General features: G+C 34.3%; 2 protein-coding genes across 2 annotated transcripts; both read right to left on the bottom strand.

Moving 5' to 3' along the window:
- Positions 1 to 847: 847 nt before the first annotated feature.
- Positions 848 to 9,109, bottom strand: LOC118057279 (PH, RCC1 and FYVE domains-containing protein 1). The gene is made up of 9 exons (XM_035069807.2): positions 8,214 to 9,109; positions 7,431 to 7,517; positions 6,636 to 6,725; positions 6,408 to 6,494; positions 6,203 to 6,301; positions 3,296 to 5,386; positions 3,022 to 3,168; positions 1,845 to 2,314; positions 848 to 1,275 (listed from the first exon to the last, which is right to left on the bottom strand). Exons 1-9 carry the CDS (start codon positions 8,259 to 8,261, stop codon positions 1,092 to 1,094), a joined length of 3,303 nt encoding a protein of 1,100 aa, XP_034925698.1. The 5' UTR covers positions 8,262 to 9,109; the 3' UTR covers positions 848 to 1,091.
- A 131-nt stretch (positions 9,110 to 9,240) lies between these two features.
- LOC118057272 (uncharacterized) lies at positions 9,241 to 17,066 on the bottom strand. The gene is made up of 8 exons (XM_035069794.2): positions 16,777 to 17,066; positions 16,561 to 16,656; positions 14,308 to 14,391; positions 13,506 to 13,666; positions 12,250 to 12,367; positions 11,294 to 11,429; positions 10,225 to 10,403; positions 9,241 to 9,674 (listed from the first exon to the last, which is right to left on the bottom strand). Exons 1-8 carry the CDS (start codon positions 16,969 to 16,971, stop codon positions 9,435 to 9,437), a joined length of 1,209 nt encoding a protein of 402 aa, XP_034925685.1. The 5' UTR covers positions 16,972 to 17,066; the 3' UTR covers positions 9,241 to 9,434.
- Between the last annotated feature and the right edge of the window lie 3,329 nt (positions 17,067 to 20,395).

The following is a 20,395-nucleotide window of genomic DNA, read 5'->3' as shown; positions in this document are numbered from 1 at the left end:
AAGTTATTTTTTATATTTTTAAATTATTTTGATATAAAAAATATTTTTTAAATATAATTTTAGGTGATGATTATCTTGAAAAGTAATTGCTAATACAATAATAAACACTAGCGAAATAAAATAAAATTTGACATTGTGATCCAATTATAATTTTAAAAAATACTTTAGCTTTAAAATATTTTTTTTTTATGTTTTTTAATTTTTTTAATATGCTTGTGTAAAAAAAATTATAAAATATATTATTTTGATGTATTTTTAAACAAGAAAAATACTTTAAAAACAATCACTATAATAATAGCATACGCTATCAAAATAAGATAATATTTGACATTGTGATCAAACTATATTTTTAAATTTTTTTGAAATATTTTAGTTTTAAAATATTATTTTTTTTATATATTTTTAAATTATTTTGATATAATAATATAAAATAAATAAATAAATAAATAATATTATTTTAAAATATTTTCTAAATAATATTTAAAAAAACAGCAACGATTACATTTCCAGCAGCAGTTCATCCGACCTGAAACTCTGATTAGTAGACAATCAGTTCAGTTACCAACTGGTGGAGATCTAAAGCCACAGTGATCCTCAAAACATGAAGAACAGGGCAGCTTCCGCTTCCTCTACTGTGGTTGCCCCTTTTTTTGTACCAAATGTCTTTTTTTTATCTGTTATTATAGTTTTTGAGGGTATTACACAACGAAGAATTCATAAAAAACTTTGAAGATCCAACTGAGACGAAAGAATTGTTTGATTATTTGAGATATGTTGACGATATAGATATAGCTCTGCATATCCATAAAAGCAGGTCAAAAACCAAAGCAAGAAAAAGAATTGAGTATTTCTGCATTCCAATCTCATCGTGTCAAATATTGAACTGTAATTTCAGTAAGTAAAATCCCTGCTCTACCATTAAATTTCTGAAGGAAGAAAAAAAAGAAGATCCCTCCTCTAATGCTTTTTTTTTTTTTTTTAATAACAAGGGCACTGACAACTAGAGGATTGTTAATGAAGTGGTTGAAGAGCAACTTCTTGATCCTACGTTCAACTTTCTACTTTGTACCGCGAAAGACTACTTTCTGAAACTATGTTTCTGTTGGTCCTGCCTCATTTACCTCAGTAGGAGCCGGAGAAGAGGATGATCCAACCGGGGCCGATGGTCCTCCGACCAGACTGACATTTATTGTTGGTGGACTGTATTTCTTAAGCAGCCTATCTTTGTTTTCTTTCCACCATACTTCCGCTTGCTGCTCCTGAAACCTTCTTTTACTGTTGAAAACGAAGGAGGCAGGTATAAGCAATTGAGACAAGGAAGTGGAAGATATTGAAGCCATCATAACAACTGTTTTTTGAGCTCAAGAATGGTTGCTAATTTCACAAATACGAAGGAAACTGGTGATCATAGAGATGCATATGAATTTTAGTTATTCAGAGCATAAAAGATCTTTGATCTGTACCACCAACTTTATTTATTCCGAAGTCTGCATTTCATTACCAGTGATGAGGAGACTAATTTTTCTAATTTTGGCTGAGTTTGTTCATTCAAGCCTGCAATTCCAATTTGCCACCACCGTGGCATGTATATAGGCTTTAGAAATCCCGAATACAAGACAAAAACCTGAACAATTCATTGGAAACTTACAGTAATGAAAGCGTTGGTAATTAGGGTGCAGTTTCAGTTAATGGTGAACCACTGCTGCAAAATATGATAAGTTGCACAACTATTTGATCCATCTCTATATGGTATTTGTTGCTTTACACTTTAAGGGTTTGACAACAATGAATATATTTGCAAACTAGTATTATGAAGTTCAATTGGATCAACCATGTTGTCATACCTGAATTTGACTCGCTTGAAGATCTTTACGCCATTGGGACGTAGAATGACAGTTACATAAACCCCAGGTTCAAATTGTTCGATAATTTCTTTTTGTGATTCAGTTCTCTTTATTGAAGCTGTAGGTGTTCTGGACTCGTTTTCTGAGCTTACTCTAGGTACAGCCTCTGTCGAATGAGAAACAGACGATCTGCTGCTTTCCTCAGGAACACTTCCATCAGTATGAGACATCGCAGTAGCTCTCACAGTATCTGTTTGGCCTTCCATCCTTTTCTCCAACAAGTTAGAAGAGTCAATGGTCAAATGACTTGATGCTGATGCATTTTGGTACTCAGACCCTACGCTTTCTGGCAAGGAAGAACTTTCAGATGCTCTAATTTTTTCTAGGACAGCTTCTATTTTAGAATCAATGGCTTTCAAGGTGTCAGTTTCTCGGCCCTCAGGAGGCAGCTGCTGCATCATCTCCTTCAACTAAATCACAAGAAAGGTAACACGCATTGGGAAATTAGCAAGATCTAGAACATGTACCAACAAACTTGTCATATTAAAGGACTTTGAACGGTAGATAAGTGGCCACACGGTTTGTGGAGAATGAAACGAAAGAGCTTTTCGTTTTAAGAGAAAACGAGTACGGAAAAGAAAGAGTTCGAACTTGCACAAAAAAGAGCTAAGATGGCTAGAAGTTAAAACATGTCTGGTTATAGTAACTACTGCATGAGTGTGCTAATGATGCATGAATGTCTTGAGCATCAATACATGACATATTGTCAATCTAGTTCTTATATTTACAGGTGTGTTTTACATAACATTACTCAACAAAACATTTCTTTGTTTATATTAGTCATCACAAGCTTGTTGTTTCAAATTCTTTTTTCTGTTTCTTTCTTCTTTTCATTATCTATTAATTGTAGTTATATAAATCTTCTAAATCAATTTGAAGTGAAGAATTCTTCACAAAAATAAATAAATAGATAAAAACAGTAAGTAAGGCTGCTTTTCTACACTGAATTCTGCCTGATGTAAGATAAAAAAATATCAGAGCTGGTCACTTAGTTGGGGCTTTGGGAGGTTTCCTCTACAAAGTTATTGTTGAATATATATTATAATGTGATCATATTTGCAAGAGTGGAGAGAATTATTTGAATTGGAGTGCAGCATCGAAATAGAGAGAAATATACCTCTTTTGTGATGGATTTGGCAAATTCCATGGCTATGTTAGACTTGGAAGATTCTGCTGCTGCCAATTTAGCAGCTTCTTTGGCACGGTTCTCTAGATTATGAATCTCCAATTCTTGGTTATCACACTTTTTCTTCAAAGTTTTAATCTGCAGCCAACAAGGATAATAGAAAAGACAAGAGTTATTCCTTTCTCTATTGAGATTCATGAGATGATCAGCAATCAAATCAAACAAAGCATGCAATTAAGAATTACAAATATGATTGAAGCAGTACTTGGTTTTGCATTTTTGTCATATCTTGCTTGAAAATCTCGTTTGTTTTCTTGAGGCTGTCAATCACACCCCTGGAGAATCCTGGAGAGGCAGAGCGTGGAGGACTTGGTCTCCTTGAGTATGGTGATGAAGGTCTTGAGCTGGCAGCGGGCTGAGAGGAGTTAACAGTCTGCTGAGGCACTATTGGAGGAGCAGGCTTCCATGCATTTTGAAGAGTACTTAGAGAACTTGGAAATGCAACGTCTTTTAGCGGTAAAAGTGATGGAACTTGTGAAGCACGGACTATGGAAGCAGCCTCAGATTGTGCCCCTTGCTTTCCTGACTTGATCTCAAGGTATTTTATAGGTTCTGTTGTGGGAGAGAGTAAAATTCTTGAAAACCTGGGCTCTCCCCTTTCCATCTTTTCCCTTATGTCCATGGAGCGGCGAGGAACAGTAGTTTTCCTATTAATAGCAGAAGTATTTCCAGACTCAGCAGCTTTGAGTTTTGCATAGCAGGAATCACACACACGGTGTGGTTTGCCAGGAGTTGGTGCTAATGCTGCCTTCATTGCTTTTTTGGAACTGCAATTATGGCAGTGCACCAACCCACAATTGTAACAATTGTGCCTCTTTCTAGTAAAACCAAATGCTTGTCGACAACCAGAGCAAACTGATTGGTCAGCTCCAGAAACCCACTTGTGGATGCATATACTGGAAGTAAAATTTGCGCCACATGATATACTCTTGACATGCCTCTCTTTCAGTGCTTCAACCAATGTCGGAAGTTTCCTGTCTTCCATGTCTCCATGTCCCAATTGTCCATTGGCACCTCTCCCCCAAGTGAACACTTCACTTCTTGATGTTAAGACAGCAGTGTGATATGCCCCACAAGAAATTTCTTCAACAAATTCACCAACCAATCTGTCTTGTACTAAGCAAGGGATTTTTCCATTAGAGCTTGGATTTCCTAGCTGACCATATGCAGAGCCACCCATGGTAAACACGTGACCTGAGGTAGTGAGGGCAACAGTCATTGTATGTCCACATGCTACCAGTTGGAAGTTGTAGTCGATAAGGGAAGAGACACAGGTGGGAAGCAGATAAATATCCTTGTTTCCATGGCCCAAACGGTGCTTATCACCATCACCCCAAGTGAACAGTTTTCTAGATGAAATGTTTGAGCCAGCTTGGCTCATTACCTCTACGATAGCTGCAGTATGCCATACACCGCAAGCAACTTTTATGGTTTTTAGCCCATTCAACGACTGAAGTTCTTTGGGACTTGAAACACTTTTTCGATCTCCATGGCCCAATGCACCGAACGTTCCATCACCAAATGTAAATAATTTTCCGTTTGAAGTTGCCAAGGCTGAGTGCCACGTTCCACATGCGATGGATAAAACCTGAAGTCCTTCTAAAGGACCTGAAACTCTTTTTGGTATCCAATGGCTAACATCAGTGCCATGACCAAGAAGTCCAGAATTATTGCTCCCATCACCCCAGGTAAATAAGTCACCAGATGTAGATATAGCACATGTATGATACTCACCACATGCAACATGATCAATATTAGTGACTGCCAAAGACTCAACAAGTTTAGGATGAGTAAAGTGATCTTCAATTCCATGACCAAGTCTCCCCCCAGATTCCTCTCCCCAGGTGAAAACCTCTCCTTGCCTTGTCACAAGAGCAACATGACGTACACCACAAGAAATTTGATGAACATCAAGAACTACATTTGATTCTAAGGGCTTAGGAGTAAGCACATCGTTCTTTGTAGGAACTGAGCTCACAGACCCATCAGGAAAAACCCCATCACTCCATATTTCTCCCCAAATATAAACATCACCTAGGGATTCTATGTCATCTGGGCCGGATCCAGCACTCGAACAGCTAGGAGTGCTTGAAACACTAATTCGGAAATCTCCTCCAGTACTTGCTCTTAGTTGCATACTTGATCGTTCTGACACATCTGAGCTTCTCAAATCCAAAGGATTGTCACGAGAACCTAAATCAATAGACACCCTGCCACGAGCAAGACTTGAAGTGAACTCTAGAGTTGCACCAAAAGGACGACCATTTTGATATAACTCACCATCAGTTAGCTGAAACTAAAATATCAAGAAACAAACTTAGGTTGTCTCAGGAATAAACTGTAACAAACATATCATCAAGTTAAGAAAGAAGCAAATATATTTTCAGATTCCCCTTAAATGCAGTAGGAACATGTGCTCATTGTCACACATTGTAAGGTTATCATCGAACATAGGTCAACGTGCACATGCAAGATTTGAAATCACTAACCCTGGAACATGTTCAGATTATCACTATGGATATGTAACTTTATGACTATCATAGTATCCGTTCCTGGTTAATTAGTTCAGAAAAATAATTTAATTGAGGTTTACTATGATTTGTATTTGAAAAAAATTTAATGATGATGGGTGTCATGCAAGTTCTTGGTAGAACTTACCAACTTGTAAGGCGGTAAGCTTGTTAGTAATCAGTAGGTAAGTAGTGAATCCAAATAAGAGGGGCTCTAAGTTCTATCTAGCAGGTGTGGAACCTAGCCTCAGAAACATCCGCTATAGAGCTCTAAAAAGATATGTACTTTAAATAAGCTTAGCATTTTAAAGAGGACTAGAATACTGCTTTATAGTGGAGTTTCCAAGCTATCCTATTTGTTTCAAAATGTTCTACTATGATCTTCTCATAGTTTTATACTCCAAAATCTACCCTTCAATCAATTCCATTGATTTTGGGAGGACTTAACCAATCAAAGATCATTTTAAAAAAAAAATTAATTTAGCCCCTGTAAAATCATTGATAATAGCTAAAAGGATTGTCACGGATAATCAGTTTGGTTATTCATGCCAAGGTATCAAAGACAAAAATAACTCTTCACATTTGTTGAAATGATAACTCACATCTGAAATATTGCTTCTTGTACGTCTATTATGATTTTTTCCAATCAATGCCTTGAGGCCTGCAAGCCACGCCGCTGCCTCAACTTTTTCTTTGCAGATCTATGGATAAAAAGTAAATATGTAATTACTGGATCTGAAATTGTTAGTAGTACAAAGATAAATCAAAATCTGAAAAAAATACAAGTGAACGTTTACTGGCACGGACCAGATCAAGAGATCTTTCACCGTTGTTATATAGAAGTGAAAATGACAAGTAATCCTTTTCAGGGCGCAAGTATCTTCTAAACACGGCCTGTATAAATCAGAACATAGCAAACAATGTCTAGACTTTGACACTTCAAAATAAGAATCTCAATGGTATTATACATAATTGAAGGTTAAATGAATGAAATGGATATCAACATCTAGTTCCCAAAGCAAATGTTCAACTCACAGTTCTCTGTCCAGGGATGATTCTCAATACGGAAGACAATTTCAGGTTCTTTTCTTGTCCATGTGACAACCAGATCAATGATGTTTCATCCTGTTAATAGCACTAAAATTGAAATCATTTATAACCTTGAGGGTAACGAGAGATGCACCAGAATCATTCTGAGGGTCATTATATAGATATTTGAGCAAGTTACTTTAGCCATGAAATGTGTCTAAGAAAAAATGCCAAGGTTGCAGGACATTGCAGAAACAAGGGAATAAATAAAGACATGATTTTTTTCTGCAAAAAGTTTATCAAAGCATGCATCTAAGAATAACCAGTTTCGATGATATATGGAAATCCAGATAAACGCTCATTTGTAAACATAAATCCAGTATGTTGATGAAAGATATCATCTTAGATCATACATTAAGTAAGGAGGACAGGCCAAGTAGAGGAGGACTGAATCACATTATAAGAGAAGGATCCTCAACTAGGTTAACCTGATAAATACTTACTTTATTGTGAGAACTGTGTAGGCACCCTAACTTTCAGTTTTCTAACAACTGTTGCCAATCCACAGTGCTTATAGACATGTCCCTACTTAGGAGAACAAAACTAAATCTTACAGCCTATGTGAAAAGAAAAGTTTCGATCACATGTCCAATAGGGGAAAATCGGTTATTACATGATTTCAAATTCTCCAGACAAATTAATTCTGGGGACAACGCAACATTCTGTTCTGTTGTGCCAAAAAGTTCCACAGGACCACAGCAAAAGCTGAAAGACATGTCAGCTAAATGGTAAATAACATACCGGAGAAAGTCTGAAGGCGCGAAACTTGGGTTTCCCTTTGCGGCTGTACTTGATTAATTGAGTTCCTTTTTTCAAAGTAACTAGTGCCTTCAAAATTAAGAGAGAAGATAAAAAAGCATCAAGAAACGAAAAGCTTTGATGAAAATGCAACCAGAAGAAATTCTAAGGTTATAATTTTCTATTTTTCATAAAGAGAACACTGCAGCAGTTTATTCCATCTAATCAGTATATTCATCTAGAATTCCTGAAGGGCTACTTCTAAGAGCCAGTTAACCATTTAACTTAAGAAGATTTCCACAGACCACTCAATAAGCTTTGCTCTTGTTTATAGCTTTACTTGTCTACCTTCTAAACTACCTGACCAACACTACAATGAAAATGTTGGATTCACAAGTTTTTCAAATCTCATAACTACAAAATTTAAACACCTTTTTCTCGCTTTCTCTTTGTTTACAGGGATATCATCGCCTATTAGCATATTTGGATTCATAATTTCTTAACCTAATATGTATCTTGGTATGTCTTAGGGTTCAACATAATCTTGCATTAACTTGATTGTGCAGAAAAGGCAGGGACATTGCAAGTATAAAAGAAACTGTATTTGCGCGTCCAGTATCTGTTAGGGATCCAGGAAAACACCAAGTGCCTGTGAATTGAACCTAATAAACCCAATGAACAGTTTGCTTTAATTTTTTGTTCTTTATTGAACCCCTGGTTTGCCTGCATTTTTATAAACATTGGACAAAAGAAAGCTGCAAGCAACGGAAAGGGTAAAGAACTAACTTGCTCAATGTCACGCTCAGGATTCCCATAATTAACAAGATCTGCCATTCCATCTGAAAGTTCTGCTGAAGAAGAAGCTCAACCGACAACAACTGCATCAGGTGGTGCCGTGGCGACTTCTGTGCCTCAGTCTTCATAGATGCATATGTTTTCTTCTACTTTGGCCTCTCATCAACCTTCCTTTTATCCTTATTTTTTTTTTACCTTCTAAAGATTGCCCAAAACCAAGCGGAAGAATATATATAGAAAAGAAAAGAAAAGGGTGTATATCGGATCACATTCAACGATTCAAAACGCACAAATCATTAACCCATCTTGAAAATATCACAAGAATATTGACCCACATTGCAGATTTCAGAGAACATGACCCATGTCTGATTCAGGATGTAAGAAGGTGATGTTTCTCTCTTTTTTTCAGTTTTTTCTTTGGGCGAGATGGATTCTGTCAATTGATCATGAAGAAAAATCAGATCAAGAAGCACATCAACGTTTGTTTGTGTGACCGGAGAGAGAGAGGGAGGGAGGGAGGGAGAGGGAGTGGAGGCGAGATAGGAGGGAAGGAAGCAGCGTGTCACATTGTTAAGGTGGTTTTGTAGCTAAAAAGCAATTGGGTCAGATATTGGCGCGCTTCTTTGATTGCCGCCACGTCCCCTGACTGGTTAAACTGCTTTTCAAATGTGCTAATTGATATTTTCATTTTCATTTTTTGTATACTATCTTTCATTTTTCTTCATATTTTAAACCATATAAATTAAAATACAATTGTCAATATAGTTTAATAAATGAAGCATGGAATAATAGGTTTTCTTAAAATATTGAAGATTTTTCCGGCCATTGAAGGAAAAAAAAAACCCTCGAAGGATTATCATACAAGTAGGTCATGTTTATCAAGTCTTATGGCGCATGATTACTCACGACTGTTCAACACCCGCAATTATTAACCCACGCGAACCAGATACCTGCGAGCTCAGACAGACAACCCGCAAGCTAGCATAAACATATTTGTATTTAAGTTAGCACAGTTAAATTCATAAATATTAAACACCTGTTATTGTTCTTAACGTATGGAGAAAAAATGGTAGAAAGCTTCGTTGAGCTAATACTCGATTGTTTCATATCAAGTGTTCTTTTTCCCTGGCCTCGATAAATGCTTGTATAGTGATAATATGACAATATATGTTAATCTTTAAAGATTATAACAGACTCTTAAGGCAACAACAGTTAAATGATGGACGGATCTTTGTATCTCTTGAAAATAGTTTCAATATCTGCAGTTACTTCAGCTGGCAAAGGTCGCGGGGCCGTCATAATAGCATCGATATCTTCTTTTAGTTGCTCAAGAGAAGTTGCGCCAATGATTGAACTTGTCACAAATGGACGGTCTCGAACGAATCCAAGGGCAAGCTCAACTGGAGTTAGACCATGCTTCTTGGCCAATTCAATATACTGTACGGTTGCTTCCTGAGACACGAGGAACATTGAGCACAAAAACAAACTAGCTGTAATAGATTCAACTTGATGTTCAAAGCAATCAACTAAATGCAGTAAAAAAAGGGATTCCAAAATAGTCATACATCTTAAATATACGATAACCTGCGAGAAATGTTCCTGCTCATGGATTTCTATTTGTGTGTGTGTGTTTGATGGCCCTCTGACTTCTAGTGTATATGTGGAAGTACGACATTGTTCAGGATCTTTTTTACCAAGAGCACGAAAAATCTCAAAGAGCAATGCTTTTGTAAACTAGTCTAGTAAAACTAAAAATAAAACAAGATTGTAAAAGACAAAGTCCAACAATTCAACTAGTTCTCCTACACAAAGTGCCACTAATACTTTTTTCTGATTTTTCTGACACAATAGAACTTAGACCACTTAGTTTCTCATAACAGAGATTGCTTCTGCCCTAACAACGGAGTCAACCGTGCTTTCTCTGCATTTGTATATCAACGAGTCCGAAACATGCTCAAAACTGTCCATTGCAATCTATAGAAACATTTAGATTATAGCATACCCTGGAGAGTGAATTTTTGTATCTCTCCATGTAGCCAGGGAAGAGGTTTAGCCTTCCTTTCTTTGCAGCCTCAGAGTTAATATCCAAATACTTCCCACTCAGCATGCCACTACCCAATGGAGAGTAAGCAAGCAAGCCAATGTTGTAATTTTTTGGGTGGCAGACTTCAAGGAGATCAACTGCAATAACCAAGGAGACATAATTACATTGGCCTTCAAACAAGCATCCAAACAAGTACAACTTGTCTATTGCTTTCTCCAAGTAAAACTTAGAATTAATTTATTAGTGGGTGGGAAAACTCCCAATTCTACCAACTTTATTAGTTTATTAAACAAGGGACAGAATAAACACAGCGTGACATGTATTAATTATTTATCAGAATGAAATCAAAGCCTAAAGCAAGGAATTAAAATTTTGAGAACAAATTCAAATTGTGAGGCATTGAACTTCAATCCCAGCATAGCAACATGACATTGTAGCCAGCTACTGAAACAAGATGTGCACATCAGGTTATCTGATAAACAATCAAATACTTTCAGTCATGAAACTTCCTCTTGTAATCACCTGTCCTCTAAACTATTTTTGCTGCTCAAAGCTCAGTTTGCATCCCAAGCATTATTGATGAAATTAGAAAAGCATTGGCCTCAACTGCAAAACCGTTAAGGGCTTCTCTAGAAGCTTTAAAGGCATGAAGAAAATCTGGAAAAAAAGTACTACGAGAAACAATTGAGAAAAATTTACTTAACACAGATAACAGATAAAAGAGTCCAGCGGACATCAATGAGAACTGGTAACCAAGTTCTAGAGCTACAGAGGGCATGATACTAGACATGTGAGGAAGAATTGGGTTCTACGTGTACAAAAATGCCTTGCCCGAGAAAGAGAATTAAGGTGATAAGTACTAAATAGTGAAATAGAAAAGCTGGAGTGAGATAACAGGATCTTCTATTCTAAAATTTATGTTAGATGCAGCAATGAAAGTGGAAAATAATGGCAGCAGGCGTCAGATCAGAAAGGGCTTCATTTTGGATTTCCACCTGAAATTATATGAAGAACAGAAACCAATTACCTTCAAAACGACACCTAACTAGCAGACTATAGCTGTTTTGGATACTGATGATCTTTGGCAATCCTTCAACTTTGGCTGCATGAACAAACTCCATCACTCCATATGAAGTCTCATTTGAAACACCAATATAGCGTACCTAAATAATTTCAAAGGCATTCATATTCTCAAGCAGTTACTAAAATATTGATGTTAAATTCATGCAAGATAAAACAGGGATAAATCATACAAAGACCTGCCTCCATGTGATTAAGCTAAGTGTTAAGATAGAAAAGTCAGAGGTCAGAGCCATCTTCTCTCCCAGGCCAGTAGATTAGTGCTTATAACATGAATTGTTATTCATCAGCAGTGAGTCCTGGATGTGTAGGTGCAGTTTAGACTTTAGAAGGACTGGTAGTAAGTGAGACTCTCTTCCTCTCTATCTATTTTGTTGTTGGTAAAACCCCAACACAAAGATCTTTATCTCCATTTCTGGAACCTGTCAATGACTTGTTTCGGAAGCAGTTTACAGATTTTGGAGGAGGCATGCAGTGGAGGTGTGCTATGTCTCCACTTGTTTGGAGCATCAAGATGGAGCAGAAGTCCAGATTCTTTAAAAATTGCCTCACTTCACAACAATTTTTATAAGTTAGGAAGGATAGTTTTCTTAACTTTGTTGTGGGATGCTGCAGGATAGTTTTCTTTGAGGAGTGTCTTCAACTGATAATCAGTTTGAGTGATTTCTTTTATACTAGCTGAACATGTGATCTCTTCCCTTTCTATTATTTCAGAATGCAGTTCAAGATTTCTTTCATTTATAGTGTTCCTTGAATGTCTGATGCACTCATCATTTATAAATTCACCGTATTACATCAAGAAAAGAGTATAAATTCACCATATTATCCAAAAAACAGTGCCATAATATATGTATTTAACACATCAGGGAGATACAAGTCGTTAAATGTATAGCAACCAGTTACCTTTCCTTCATCAATCAGGTCTTGAAAGGCCTTCAGTTGCTCCACAAATGGCGAACTTGGTCTCCATTTTGAATAATCATACAAAAACTCACCAAACACTGCTACATAGCGATCAGGCCTGTATTGAAGTTAAACCACAACTCATTTGATGAGAGTTTTCCTTTCGTATATAGCTTTTATTCTGAATGAAAACTGGCAAGTATAATAAGAAATTCCTTAGTGATATGACAGGACAAACAGTTGATACATCAGGGAGGGAAAGTAAAGAGAGAAGAAAAAATTAGTAGGGTCAACTGTTTGTCCTGTTATAAAACTTTACAGCATAATGATCCCAACACAACAAAAAGGTTTCCAACAATATAGGAAAAATATGACTTTACACTTGGGATCATTAAGAATCTTGATCAAAGCCATTTTATACCTGATTTTTCCTTGATATTTAAATGCACTAGCTTTTGGTACTCTTCTACTTGTCCTTGGCATTTAAATGCACTAGCTCTTGGCCAAGCAAAAATGCTCATACAATGTCATGTTGCGGATCCTTTTAGATGGTACTCCTCTATGTGTCCTTGTTATTTAAATGCACTAGCTTTTGGCTTCTATTGCATTATGAATCTTTTGAAATAAAGAAACTATAACATAAGAGGATCAGTGACTCGGTTTCTGTAGGGACGCCCAGATCCTAATTTCTTTATTAAGACAAAGTACAACCTCTTCAGTGATATAAGCAGAGCAAAATCTGTTGCCATAAGTTCTCTTGATGTATTCATAGAAGATGTGATCATATAGGAGTACCATATCCGGTAGTTTCATACTATCATTAATCAGCAGCATATAGGAAGTTGAAATTTAAATGATTGACTAGCCAATATGATAAATATGTAACAAGTAACTAAAAACTAAGGCCTAGTCTGCCTAGAGAACCTAACTGGCTGTCCCAGTTCTATTGGGATTTCAATACATGGTGTGTGAGACTCCAGGTAGCTGGAAACCAAAAATATTCCTGGTTCAGTAGTTAAGAATCCCACAATATATATCCTAGGACAGTTAAGGATCTTGTGAAAATGTAATCAGCATATGTTTATATTCTAAGCAAATTAATCATGTATTCTTAAATCAAAAGTAATTGCAAATCTTCTTTTGGGGTCAAAACAACAAGGTCAATCATATAAATTACCTCCAGTCATAGGAAATCTGAACTTCAGATGCTAGGGTAATCATTAAAACGAAAAAAAAAAAAAAACACGCAAAGTTACCAGTGGATTTGCAACAGGTCAATGTAATCAGTGCCAAGGCGCTTGAGGCTTTTCTCCACACTCTCTTTAATATTAGCAGCATCAACCCGCACAACCTTAGCATTGCCACGAAGATAACTGAACCTCTCCGAATACCCACATACTTTTGTAGCCAAAATAACCTATGCATAATGAAAGATAACCATATATCATTGATCTGAAAGTACTAAGAAATTAGGTACTTGAGCTTGAGTCAACCAAGTGGTGACCAGGAAAGATGTGTGGTGAAGAAAAAACTAAAGTTACTGATGATATCTTTAAATTCGGTGATTAATTAAACCCGGACATACAAATCCATGAATTTATCCACAGCTCCAGATTCTACCACCGCAAAAACAAAAATCACTCATTAATCAAAAGGAATCAAATTAACACGGGACAGATCACAAATCAAATTAGCAACTCTGGAGTAAATGTTCAGCATAAATTAAGACCATGGATCTGCTTCGAGCTTTTAACTGCAAATATTGTATCAACTTTATCTACCATTATCGGTTACCATTGACATTGAATGTAGCACACATAAAAACATGCACCATTAGAAGCATAGACATACTGAAAATTAACTGCTGCCACTAGCTAAGAAGTAAGCACGGCAATTCAAGCAAAGGATTAGGAAAGAATATCATGCTTTGATCAATTGAAGTACTTAATGAGATTGAAGAAACTGGAATTCGAAAGAACATTTAAAATCTTGATCAGGGGGGCCTATCGTGAACTCTAAAAAGGAAACATTGGCAAGTAATGTTTCTTAACAAAGTACCTTGTCTCGGGGTTGAGACTTCAACCAGTTACCAACATAGAGATCTGTTCTTCCTTGTGTCTCCTTCTTCACCGGAATAGGATACTGCAAGAAAAAATGTATGCATCTAGTTCAAATGATATATAAAACCATAAAAAAACAGATCAGATAACACCAAGCTCCAGAAACTAGAGACACGTAACTTCAAAACAAAGACCTTATAATCTTACATGCAGAAAAGGTTGAGTCTAGTGGCTTGCTAGAGATGCTCCTATTAAACTTTGACTTTGTATCTGGCAAAGGCCACTCTCATTTTAGTGTTTGTTTTTACACTTGTAGGAGCATCCGTCTTTCAGAAGAAAAAAAAAAACATGAGAAATCTTTCAAGTAAAAGGAACTGCATGCAAAGAAGAATTGACAAAAAAAACTTTTATCCTTGGCACTTGATGATTCATTAAAATACTATGTCCCGCCTTAACAAAACAAAGCCTTGAAATTGGATTAGAAAGAGAACAGCAATTTCTTTATTTTTTTCCCCTTTGTAACCGCATCCACAATGAAAACACATTTAAGATCTTTCCTAAGGGTTGAAGCTCATGATGTTGAGATCTGCAAAGTTTTTCGCACCTAGGGAAAAATTCACATGGACATTTGTTATGTCTAATTTAGATGCACATACGAATAGGATTTAGATGCCATCAAATGAGGACAAGACAATACCCATAAGTTTAAATGAAACATGATTATCATGCTTGCACATGGTCAAAGCGATATCCATCCAAGTTGTACAACAAAAGAAGAAATCTACTTTTCCAATCCAATCTCAAGGCTTCATATTGTAAGATGGACAATTTATTTTACTGAATTATCAAGTGCAAGGGATCAAAAGTTGGATTTCATTTAGAGAGCCTGGTCAAGGTAAGTATGAACCTTATGATGAGTTTGTTTATTAAACTTGATCAAATGCATCCGGTATATTTATTATAAATTCCTCTTTGCTTGGAGTTTGTTTCACTTGGCAGATTTTACATATTAAAGACAATTAGAAGATTTTGGTCTGCAGCCTCCACTGGACTAAATCTTTTGTGCATATTGAGAGTCTGAGGTCAAATTCAGAAGTATAACTATTAACTCCACTAATTTTGAAACATCACTAACGCCATATACCATTGAAAAGGTATGTCTAAATTCCAGTGCTTCAAACAAGTGCACTCATCATAGTTTTCTAGAGGATTTATGAGTAGTTTCCTATCAAGTTGTCAAAGCTTATTACACAATTTGAGAAGACTATTTTAAATTGTCTTCTACAGAATTCAGGGATTCTATTTTTCTACTGGATTTATCACGATTACAAAGCCTTCCTTCTATTTGTTTCAGTTTCCGTAAGGCTAGTACTCTTAATCTTGACAAAAAGTTAAACTTTATCATACTTGAAAAGGTTTGTAACAACCTAGTTTATATAAACTAAGATCTATCGCTAGTAGAGAGCAATCTTTGTGTTTGAAAGAAAAAAGATTAGCATGTTCATTTACTGATCAGAATGGAGTTATCCTCCGACTAAATTAAATATGTATGGAGCAATCTTTGTTTGCATTGAGTGGCATTTACCATTAGTGACACTGAGTTGACATCCACTGCTCCCAGTTAAGTAGCATCCTGTGATTTCATCTTTTCAATCTCCTCTTTCTCTATTTCATATGCAGGCCTTAAAAACGAGTCCACATCAAACCTATTTCATTATTTCTTTCCCCATTATATGCAGTCAATTCTTGAATCTTGAAGATTCCATCAACTAAAAACACTAAGTGGTAGCACCTGGTTCTAGAACAATTCATTTACCAAAAGTGTCCAGAAGCCCCCATCTCTCTAAGAACTGATTTAATTTTAAATGGATGATGAATTACTTAAGAACCGGAAACTTAACTTTTCTTATACCAACAAATTACGAAAGGGGTACTTAACTTTTCTCTAAGAAAATGAGCATACAGAAGCACCTAATAAGTAGATATAGGAACTTCACTCTCTGAGCTATTTCTCTTCATGGGTAAAGCAAAGCTCAAATTCATCACACGGTTAGGTCCACCTACCTTATAAGTGGGAATAAAGAAAGGGAGCCAGGAAAATCCTGTCTTCCATAGTTTTATACAAAAAAAAGAGAAACAAACAAACAAATTATTATGCAATACAAAAGATTACAAAGCAGAAATTTGTTGGAGAGACCCAGTCAAGAATGTCCATAAGTGCGAAGGTAACAAAGTTAAGCAAAGGACTTACAGTTTCTGCAGTGTCAAAAATATTGATTCCATGGTCAAACGCATAGCTAAGCATTTCATGAGCTTCTTTCTCTGTGTTCTGTTCCCCAAATGTCATCTGAAACAACATTGCAGGAAAAAACATGAAGAAAACAGGCAAACTCATTTACTATTACTTCATTACAAACTTCAAACGAAAAAGAAAAACAAGATGTGGCAAGAAAACAAATGTTCTTACAGTTCCCATAGTGATTTCGCTGATTTCAAGATCAGAGTCTCCAAGTTTCCTGTACTGTAAGGCGTTGGTATTCTTCTTCTCTGCGAGCGTAGCAGTGATGGGTGGTCTAAGCCTTGTTTTATTATTCGGTGCATGGCGAGTGCTTTTGTAGAGAAATACAGGGATTGTTGAGAAGGTGCTGGAGGAGAAAGCCATTGTTTCTTTCTTCAAGCAAATAAGTGGCCTTCTTTTGCCTTGTCGCTCCTTCCCTTGTCAACGCAACCGTTTACTCTGGGATGCTGTAGATTTTTATGCTTGGGATAACCTCTTATTAGTCCCCAAAAATACACCAAAATGTGTCGGTAAGCAATGGATAGCTAAGGGTGTGTTTGCATCCTATTTCTAAACTTTTTAATTTTATTTTTTTTTGTCTAAAATAAAATTTTATTTTTATGCTTTTAGATTGATGTGTTGATATTAAAAATAATTTTTAAAAATTAAATTTTTTAATTTTAATATATTTTTAAATAAAAAATAATTTTAAACAATAATCTCTATCACAATTCTAAATAGACCCGAGAGCATGCAAAGAAATCATACTGTTGAGAGCACCCTGTTTGTGAATTTCTGTTATGATACGACCTCGTTTTTAGGTCTAAATTTGTTTCCTGAAGAGTCCTAGAAGCTGGAAAGCAAGCTAGGGAGATAATGGCCATTGCCTTTTCCCTAGCAAAAATTATTAAGTAATATATAATTGCAGTCCACAGTAAAACACTGATCACAACTTTATTCCTGTTTTTTTTTTTTTTTTTTTTGCTTTTTGTTTTTTTTTTTTAGGTTTTTTTTTTTCATTTTTTCATTTTTTTTTATGGATATTTTTTAAAAAAAAAAATTTAATGTTAAATTTTTTTATATCTCAAACTTTTATAATATGTATTCCGGATTTAATGGGTTAACTCAATTTTTTTTTTTATGGTTTTTCTTTTTAATTAATTTTTTTGTTTAATTAATTATGGGTTAACCCAATTAATTTAGATTTTTTTTTACTTTTTGCTTTTCTTTTTCTTCATTTTTTATTCGTTTTTTTTAATGGATATTTTTTTTAAAAAAAAAAATTTGTTAATGTTAAATTTTTTTTCTATCTCAAACTTTTATAACATGCATTCCAAGTTTAACGGGTTAACTTAAATTTTTTTTTTTTGGTTTTTCTTTTAATTAATTTTTTTTATTTTCACAGTAAAACACTGATTTCTTAGGCGTTTTTTTTTTAAGTTGTCTTAATTTTTTTAGCTGTTTTTTTTATGTTTTTCGGGATTTTTTTTTGCTTCTTCCTTTGTTTTTTTTTTAGAAAAATTTTTTTTGTTTAATTTAGTTTATTAATGTTTAATTTTTTTATTTAGTTGTCAGATTTTTATGACACATTTACCGGATTTAACAGGTTAACTTGGTTTGACAAGTTAAAATAGAATTTTTTTTTTGCTTTTTATTCTTTTTAATTAATTTTTTTTCATTTAGTTTAATTTGTTAATGTTAAATTTCTTTATATTTAGTTATTAAACTTTCATGACACATATCCCGAGTTTCACGGGTTAACCTGGTTTCACGGGTGAACCCAGTTAATTCTGGGTTAACCCGTCAATTTTTATTATTATTATTTTCATAAATGTTTTTGTTTAATTTAGTTTGTTAATGTTAAATTTTTTTTATTTAGTTATGAGACTTTCATGACACAGATCCTGGGTTTAACGGGTTAGCATTGTTTGACGAGTTAACCCGGATTTTTTTTTCTTTTTAATTAAGTAATTTTAATTTAGTTTGGTTTGTTAATGTTCACTTTTTTTTTATTTAGCTACCAGACATTCATGACACGGATCTCGGGTTAACTTGGTTTGACAAGTTAACCTGAAATTTTTTTTGCTTTTTTTTTTCTTTTTTAATTATTTTTTTCTTTTAGTTTAGTTTGTTAATGTTAAATTTCTTTATATTTAGTTTTTTTCTCTTCTTAAAGGTTTTTTTTCTTTTTTTTTAATTAATTTAGTTTATTAATATTAAATTTTTTTCTAAGTAGTTTTCGGCTGATGTCTTTAGTTTTTTTTTGTTTTTTTTTTTATGTCTTTAACTGTGGACTGCATAGTGCAGTTCACAGTGAAAAAGCTGATGCCTTTTGTTTTTTTTTAATTAATTTTTTTCATTTAATTTAAATTGTTAATGTTAAATTTTTTTTCTATTTAGTTATCAAACTTTTATTAGACGGATTCCGGGTTTGACATGTTAACCTGGTTTGACGAGTTAGCCCAGTTAATTCTGGGTTAACCCATTAATTTGTTTTTTTTTTTTAATTATCAAACTTTCATGATGCGAATTCAAGGTATGATGGGTTAACCTGGTTTGAAGGGTTAACCCAGTTAATTCATTTTTTTTTTCTTTTTTCTCATTAGTTTTTTTCTTCCTGTTGGTTTTTTTTTAACTAATCTATTTAATTATCACACTTTTATGACACGACCTTGCAGCCAGACCCACGTCTAATGTTATTAGATCTGGTATTGTAGTCCAGACACTTTTATGCTAAGGGTTAACCTAAGTTTAATGTTATTATTAATATTATAAACATTACTCTTGGATCAGGTGATGTAACCAAAACTGAGACTCTTGGGTATAACTTTACAAAAAAAACCCAACACTTTTAGATCTTGGCTATTTTTGAAATGCAAAAAATAATTGACCCGCGGCATCGCGCGGGGCATGTAACTAGTAATATACTAAAAGGCGTGGGGAAACTACTGTAGCTTCCCCACACCTTTTACTTATTTAAGCTTTTTTTTTTTTTTTGGTTTTTTTTAGCAGTTTTTCCTCTCTTTTTTTTCCTTTTTTTTTGTTTTTGTTTTTTTTAAAAAATGTTTTTTCATTATGGCAGCTTTTTTTTTACATGTTTTTTTTTAACGCGTGGGTTTTTCACTATAGCAGCTTTGTTTTTTTTTCCTCGCTTTTGTTTCTTCTATTTTTTACATATAATATATCATTGTGCACACAGTGAAACACTTGACTTTTTTTTTTTTTTCGTTTGACCCTTGGTTTTTTTTTTTTTGCTTTTTTCTTTGTGTTTTTTTTTTTCTTTTAATGAATTTTTTTTTGTTTAATTTAATTTGTTAATGTGAAAAAAAAATTTAATTTAATTATTACACTTTTATTATACGGATCTCAGTTTTTTATATATATTAAGCTGGTTAAGAATTTAGCTTTGTAGCTTTTTTAAAAAAGAAAAAAAAAAACACTTTGGATTACTACAGTGTTTTCCTTACATGATTTTTGTTTGGCTGCAGTGTTTCCCCCACATGTTTATTTGTTAAATTATCTTTGTTAAATTTATTTTTTTTAATATTGAGTTGGTTGAGAATTTAGCTTTAGCTTTAACTTTCCCCACGTTTTTTCATTCATTATTATTATTATATTGTATTATATTATATGACTGTTTTTTTTTTCTTTTGTTTTTTCTTTTTAATTTTTTTTTAATGAATTTTTTTTGTTTGATTTAGTTTGTTAATGTTAATTTTTTTTTTTATTTAGTTTATCATATTTTCATGATACGAATCTCGGGTTTGATGTGTTAACCTGATTTGATGAGTTATTTTTTTCATTTAGT

This window comes from Populus alba, chromosome 8 (genome assembly GCF_005239225.2).
Source record: "Populus alba chromosome 8, ASM523922v2, whole genome shotgun sequence".
In the NCBI taxonomy this organism is placed as follows: domain Eukaryota; kingdom Viridiplantae; phylum Streptophyta; class Magnoliopsida; order Malpighiales; family Salicaceae; genus Populus; species Populus alba.
The sequence above is the reverse complement of the archived record's forward strand: the minus strand, read 5'-3'. Positions and strand labels throughout refer to the sequence as shown.